General features: G+C 51.2%; 1 protein-coding gene across 2 annotated transcripts in view; it reads left to right on the top strand.

The window, feature by feature from the left end:
* Window positions 1–7,743, top strand: part of SGSM1 (small G protein signaling modulator 1) — a 50,184-nt gene that overhangs the window by 8,257 nt on the left and 34,184 nt on the right. For both annotated transcript variants that reach the window (XM_019634800.1, XM_019634801.1), the window contains exons 4-6: window positions 2,329–2,467; window positions 4,826–4,890; window positions 6,794–6,939. In XM_019634800.1, coding sequence (XP_019490345.1) covers window positions 2,329–2,467; window positions 4,826–4,890; window positions 6,794–6,939 — 350 coding nt within the window. The remainder of the gene's footprint in view (window positions 1–2,328; window positions 2,468–4,825; window positions 4,891–6,793; window positions 6,940–7,743) is intronic.

The raw sequence follows: 7,743 nt of genomic DNA, 5'->3' as shown, positions 1-7,743 counted from the left end.
GAAATGCGTCCCTTCCAAGCTCATTAAGGATGAGACAGCAATCCTCTGCCTAGCATGGCCCCCAGCACATAGTAGGCACTTGATGAAGATCAGCATTCTTTCTTCCTCTGATCAAACACAATGAGTGGGAGGAGGGCAGGGGAAGGGTTCAAGCCCTGAGGAATTGATTCTTTTGGCCATCTCAGTGTTTCGCCTACCTCAGACCTTCCATTTCACCATTGCTTTTTGTTTTGTGTCTCAAGTTGTTCCCGATCCCTCATGCAGCACTTCCCCTGTCTCCGTGGGCCCTGCCTGGACGGTGGTTCCTGTGGGCCAGTCTGTGCTGGTGGTAGCCAAGGGCAGTCGGTGGGCACACACCAGAAGGGAGGCCACCTTCCCCACGCCAGACTTGAAGCAACAGCCCCCCAGTAATGTCTGGGCGCCCCCACCCCTGGGCCTGGGTGCCAGCCACCTCTGCCATGTTGTCATTTGAGTCTTTGTCCCAGTGGAGATGGAGGCAGAAGACAAACTGATGCCCTTATGCTGTCTAGCCTCCTCCCTGCAGGACTCAGGTTGGAGTGTTGTGGGTTCAGTAGCAAAGGGATCCATTGGTGATGTCTGCCGGTGGGAGGGGCTGGGGGCAGAGGCATGCTTGCCACACCTGGGTGCCACTGATCAGCGCTTCCCTGGGATTGGCTAAGAGCTAGGACTTTGTCTAGAACATTTTATAGGGGCTTACTGGTCTTTCTTGGCCAGCTCATTGGTGAGTCTGTGTGGGGAGGACTCGTATAACAAGCCACTTTTGGTGACCCCTAAAACCTCATTCTGTAGGCTGCTTTCTACCCTGTCACTGGGTAGGGGGCGGACCCTGTCAACTGCTGAGCTCTAATGACAAGGGGGGCCAGGTCCACAATTCCCCCTCCCTTTGGAGCCTGAGGGAAGAGGCCAAGTATTATCAATCGTCCTTGAGGACACATGGCACATGGGGAAAATATGCACCCCCTTAGTTTTCTAGAGCACGGCTTGGTGAACTATGGTCCAAAGGCCAAATCCAGCCTCATTCTATACAGCCCGTGAGCTGAGAATGGTTTTTATGTTTTTAAATAACTGGGGGGAAAATCAAAAGAAGAAGAATATTGTGTGACAGATGAAAACGATATGAAACTCACATTTCAGTGCCCATCAGTAAAGTTTTATTAGAACACACGCTCATTTGATTTCATTTTGTTTATGGCTACATTTGCACTACGACAGCAGCATTGAGTGGTTATAATAGCGACCAGATGGCTCGCAAACTCAAAAATATTTTCTACCTGGCCCTTTACAGGAAATATTTGCCAAGCCCTGTCTTAGAGAAAATAAAATGTTTGCACCTTTCTAGAATTGCCGAGGCCAGGAAGTTAACTATAGAAATTGTAATGCGTATGTCACCGGTATGTTTGTTCTGCAGCATTGCAGATGCTGTGGTTTTCATGGAGCTGGGAAAGCAACAACAGTAAAGGAAACTATAAGTGCTGTATCCTGGGAGCCGTTGATCAGGACTCACTAATGTCCAGGAGTTAGGAGATCAGTCATGCCCTCTTGGTTCTCAAACGTGGCTGTTACATCAAAATTGTTTTTGAAATACAGACTCAAGGGCTGTATCTCCAGGAGGTTTTAATTCAGTAGGTCAGGGGTGGGACACAGGCTTACGGCTTTTTAACAAGCTCCCACATGATTCTGGGGGGTCGCCAACCTGTTTGAGACCTGGTTGGTGGAGCAGCTGTATGGGTCAGGACCATGGACAGCGCAGGTGCCCTCATTGGGTGGGGGCAAAAAAAAGACCCTCCGCCGGGGCCCTTCCCCTGTTTTGCCTTCCTCCGCTGATTGGTGGAGTAAGGCCCCGTTGTCCTAACCCAAGGGACCCCCACCAGAGTCTATCCCTGGGGACTTGAGACCATCAGCCCTTCCCAGAAACCCCCAGCAGGCCCCCCTTTCTTTCTGTCAGCTTCCCATGAGGACAGCTGAATGACAACATGGTGAGGCTTGGCCTCCTGCTCTGGGATCGGGCCTGTTTTCTTGGCTCTGGTCTCTCTCCCTCCTCCCCCTCCCTTTCCTATTTCTCTCTCTTTATCTGTCATTCAGCACTGCCCGTCTGCTGGTGGCCCCAAATCTTGGTGGTGGCTTTCATTGTATCAGATGGGCTCCAGGACCTGGGTCAGACAATGATTGGGGTCACTGTTTCCTCCTGTGACATTCAGGGTCTATCTCTGTGCTGGCCTGGGATGGAGCTGCTTGCTCTGGGGTGAGGTTTCTGTAAGCACACAGGCTTAACCAGGGCTTTTCCTCTGCCCCTTCTACCCACCGCAGTCCCCCAGGACCTGATGGATGTCTCTGTGAGCAACCTGCCATCTCTGTGGCAACCCAGTCCCCGCAAGTCCTCCTGCTCATCTTGTTCACAGGGTGGCTCGGCTGATGGTGGCTCCACCAATGGCTGCAACCACGAGAGGTATGAGGGGCCTGAGCTGTGGGCGGAGGGAACAGAAGGGTTTCCTGAACGTTTATAGCTACCCATTGCTTGCCGTGCACTGTCTTCAGAGGTGTGAACATAAGCTACGGAATCACCCAGGTCTCGGTTAAATCCTAGCCGTGCAGAGTCCTAGCTGTTGGAACGTCCTTACATGTATCAGTCAGGATAAACACAGTATGTCGCAGTAACAAACAGCCCCAGTGGCTTATTACAGCAAAGGTCTATTTATCACGCATGTCGTATATCTATCATGGGTCAGCTAGGGACCCTGCTTCTACATGAAAGAGCCCGGCTGAGGGAGCAGCCACCATGCTGAGTATTGCCAGTCACAGTGACAGAGGGAGAGGTAGTTCTGGAGGGGCTCGGACCAACAATAAAATGCTCCGGCCCGAATGTAGCACCTGCCGTTTCCACTCACACCTCATTGGCCCAGTCCACCAGGGGCCCGGAAGCACAGTCCTCCTATGCTCCTGGAAGACAGAAACCAGAAACGTTCCTTACGACAACCACACGTGCCTCACTTTGCTCCTCCATCAATGGGGCCACTCACACTTACATTACATAGCTGTTGTAAGGACAAATCAAATAATGATTTCAGGTAGCCAGCAGGTGGTAGCTGGCACATGCTAATGTTCCGTAAATGACACTTGTTATTTTATTGTATGACGTTCAATTCCCAGACCATCTCTTTCCTTGCCTGTAACACTTTAGTCTCTTCAGAACAGCACAGCCCACTCATATGAGTGGTCTTGTTTCCCACTGACCCAGCCTGGCCTGGCCTGGCCTGGGAGAGTGGAATGCTTTTTTCCTTGCTGGGCCTCTGTTCCCGTGGGTGGTCCAGTCTCCAGCCGTAGGAGTGTGGGAGCTGGCATCAAATTTTTGAGGTCATCGAAGCCCTGGCTTTCAATGGGTGGTCTGTGGACCAGCAGCATCATCAGCTGAGCAGGTTCTAGTCCTTCATCCCAGACCCACTGAAGCAGAATCTGCAGTTAACAAGTTTCCAAGATCAAGTTTGTATTTTTAAGTCTGAGAAGCACTGATGTAACCAGTCTCACATCTTAATGTGCATCAGTCACCTGGAGAGGGCAGCAAAACATACTGGTTCCTGAACTACTTCCAGGAGGTCCTGATTGAGTAGGTCTGTGCAGGGCCTAGAAATCCATGTGTTGGAGAAATTCCAAGTGCTTCATGGGGTGCTGGTCCATGGATCATTGAAGAATGCTGTTCTAACCTAGTACCCCCTCTCACTGCATTTGCTTACACACCTGGAGTGACGGGGAGCTCACCGCCTTGCAGATAGCCAAGTGCAATGTGGGGCAGCTGTCGTGGTGCTGTTCTCATGTAATCTGAGCAAGCCTGAGCCTCACCACCCTGAAAGCATAAAGAGGGTGGCTTTAATGTTTAATGCCTCCATGTGCGTAACTGGAGGACTTCAGCCATGCCTCCTCTCCCCAGCCTCCCCGGATTTTCCTGGGTTTCCCTTGGGATGTTTTTCCTCTACTCTGTTTTTTGCAAGAATGCACAGCCCTCCCTTCAGCAGCCCTTGTTTTCTTCAACAATGCTGGGGCCTTACTCCACTCTCCTCTTTCAGTCGGAAAAAAGGCCCCCTCAAAACTCCCATGCAAGGAGACTCTCGGAGGCATCACCTACTTTGCAGTCAGCCAGACTCTGAATCCCAGTTTGGCTCAGTTTGGTTCATCTGGGTCATTTTATAAGTTAGAATGCTTTCTGAAAGTGTCAGAAACCCATTTCACACTGGCTCAAGTCAAAAAGAGAATCTGTTGGCACAGCTGAGAGTTCCAGAGGCCTTGTGGCTTCAGGCATGGCTGGATCCAGATATTCAAAACAGGACGTCTTGCTTTAGCTCGTGCCTCTGCTTGCCACTGTAATGGTGTCATTCTCTGCAGGCCCTTCTCTGCAGTGGCAAAAATGGATCCCAGCAGGCACTGCCCCATATCCCACTGGCTTAGGAACTCAAACAGAGAAAAGACTGTCTTGTTTCCTAGTTGTTCCAATAAAAGTCCCAGGGCTGACTGTCATTGGCTCAGGTTGGATCACATAACCATCTCTGACCCAATCACTGAACCTGGGTGGAATCAGCCCTGCCCAAAACATAGAAACAGAGAGTTGGCGGGGCCGGTAGGGGTGCGGGGGAGGGGGCTCCCAGCCGATAGCAGATGGGGCAGTGAGGCCATATGGGCAGAAACAACACCCCCGCAGTCCCCTTGATGGGCTGGTTTGAATCTGCTCCTAGAGATAGCGAGTTGTGCTCCTCCCCAGGACACCTGGGCTGTGTGTGGATCTGTCTTAAGTGTCTCCCGATTTTTCTGCCTGCAGGGCTCCACTGAAGCTTCTCTGTGACAACATGAAGTACCAGATCCTTTCCAGAGCCTTCTATGGATGTGCGTATTGTCCTTATTTGCCATGGTGGTACCCAGGGAGCATTTATCGAGTGCCTGCTGCATGCCAGCACCATCAGGGGGAGGAGCCTAGATGTCTGTTTTTGGTGACGTTCCATTAAGCTCTCTGAGCCTCACTTTGCTCATCTACAGATTGGGGATGAATTTTATCCCTTGGTCCTCAGAGAGGGCCGTGAACGACGGGGTTCCTTGGTGGCAGGGGTTTGGTTTAATCACTGTTGCATTCCCAGTGCCCACCTTAGAGGGTCTGTTTTCAGGATTGAATGAGAAGCAGGTATAAATGCCCCAGCACCTGGCATTGCATATCATAGCTTCTCAATAAATGCCAGTTCCTTTCTTCTGTGGGCAGAAGCAGAAGAGTAAAGTGGCCTGATCCCTTCCCCAAAACTTAAAAAGTAAATTTATAATACAAGTACTCTGATTATTTCCATTTATCGGGTTTGGAAACTAAGGCACAGGGAGGCGATGTGACTCGGCCAAGGTCACACAGCTCATAAGCAACAGAGCTGGGATTCGAACTCAGGCCTGCCTGACTGCCAAGGCTCTGTTTTTGCACTCTGCTGTATTGATTCTTAGCAGGTTTTATTTCCCTAGCCTTACAAACCTAGATGGGGTAGAGAAAACGTGTGTATTTTCAGGGATTCTAGAAACGTGTTAATACATCGTGCATGGGCCTGCGAAATAGTAGGTCATTATCTACGAGTGCCGGAGAGGCAGGGAGAGCGTGAGCTCCCCAAGGTCAAGGTCTGCTGGTTCTGCCTAATGCAGGGCCTGGCATGGAGCAGGCCTTGGCTGAGTATTTATGGAACCCGAATGGAATTACTTCCTGGAGGAAGGGGTGGGTATTGAGATGGTGTCTCGAATGCTGTCATCACGCAGTGTGGCTGGTCCCTGATGATGGTCTAGAGCCCAGGATCTGGAGCCAGGCAGCTTGGGTTCAAATCCCAACTCCATACTTCTTAGCAAAAGGACTTGGGCAAGTGATGATGCCAGTCCGTGCCTCCGTGTTCCTATCTGTAAGATGGGGATAATAAGAGTATCTGTTTCATCGGGTTGTGGTGCGAATTAAATGAGGTAAGTTGTGTAAGCTCCAGGAACAGCTCCCTGGCACATAGTGTGGGCTGTACAAACATTAGCCATTCTATCATCATCATCGTGATCATCCCCATTGTTGGTGGAGGCGAGTCCTCAGGCTCGCGAGTCCTCAGGCTCTGGAAGGTCCAGGGACCTCTGTGGGAGCTCAGGATGGAGTGGTGGGGGAGAGACAGAAGGAAGGGGCACAGTCAAAACCAACAAGCTGGTGTTTGCTGAGTGCCTCTGTGTGTCGGGCAATGTCCTGTGCCTTCCAGGTGCCCAGGGTGCAGCGGGTCAAGGGTGGCAGGTTGGCGGGCATTCCTTTAAGAGTGCAGGGCCATCTTTGAAAGCAAACCGGGTGGCCTCAGCATCTTCTCGGTTATGCCTCACCAGGACCTTCTCTATCCAGCAATTCGAACATGAGTCTTCCACCCGTTCTCTTTCCATCTTGGCATGGACTGGAGGCACCCAGAGGCGCAGTGAGCCCGCAGAGCCATTCGCCTGCCCCTTCTCTGCCTCCAGCCTGTGAATTAAATGCCTTGGCTTCCAGCATAGGAGCTGGTGTCACCCTGACCAAGGCTGAGATAGGTGATCGGACCTCCCCAGGGTCCCAGAGCTATGAAGCAGTCAAACCAATGAGTGACCTTACCCCTCCGAGCCTAACCTTCTTTATCTGGAAAAGGGGGGTGATGAGAATTTCCTGGGTCATGAGGGTTCATGGAGATTGTGGACAGCACGTTGGAGACTCTGTGAGACCCGGCGAGGAGGGCTGGGTGCTGGATGATGACCCTCTCTCTCCCTCCCCTGGCAGGGCTGGCCTACTGCAGACACCTGTCCACCGTGAGGACACACCTGTCAGCCCTGGTCAATCACATGATCGTGTCTCCAGACTTGCCCTGCGATGCTGGACACGGGCTGACGGCCGGGATCTGGGAGCAGTACCTTCAGGATAGCACAGTAAGGCTTGGCCTGGCCTGGCCTGCAGCGGGGCAGAGAACTCAGGGTGGGGGTCATCTTGTCATCTGAGGAATAGACCCACCTGCTTGTGGGGATTCGAGGAGGATGTGCCACCGTTGGGTTCTATGTGCTCAAATCGAAGGCCCTCTCCTCTTGAGGGTTTCTAGACCCATAGCCCGCTTCTGCCTATTGGGGTGAAAACCAAGGAAGATGGGAGCTACGAATGCTCGCCTAGGAGGAGCAAAGGATGAATCAGTCACTAAGCATTTATTAATCGCCAGCTGTATGCTCAGTCCTGCACAGAGGTGCTATGGTCCCCAGCCAGGGGGAATTTACAATCCAGTTGAAACTTCTTAGAATGATGAGAATGGCTAAGTTAGAGGGAGGCAGCTGGACCAAGAAAACCCCACCGCTGTTTGAAACTCTTTCTCCCGCTTCTATCTTAGGGCCTAAGAATTATACCAGTAGATATTTCACGTGGAATTGCTTTCTAAGATTTTATTAGAATACAGATGCCCCTGGAAGCAATATGTTTATGTCTGAAAAAAGTTTCATAGTCAAGTAGTTAAGGAAATATGACTACACGGCTTTCTGTGTCCTGCAGGACTGACTTCTCAGAACCTTGGCTGTGCTAATAGGCTTATCACTTTCAAGAAACTGGGGGCATTTTGGGGATCATATGGAAACCTCCCTCAAATGCATTTGGCCATAGAAACCTTTGTTGGAAAAGAACCTCCCGTGGCTGGTGGAAGGCAGAATCCACTTTGAGAAATGCTAGTTTAACTGCTGCAAAAAGCAGCCGTT

Source organism: Hipposideros armiger, unplaced genomic scaffold (genome assembly GCF_001890085.2).
Source record: "Hipposideros armiger isolate ML-2016 unplaced genomic scaffold, ASM189008v1 scaffold_1954, whole genome shotgun sequence".
Classification (NCBI taxonomy): domain Eukaryota; kingdom Metazoa; phylum Chordata; class Mammalia; order Chiroptera; family Hipposideridae; genus Hipposideros; species Hipposideros armiger.
This window is presented reverse-complemented; position numbering and strand designations above follow the sequence as displayed.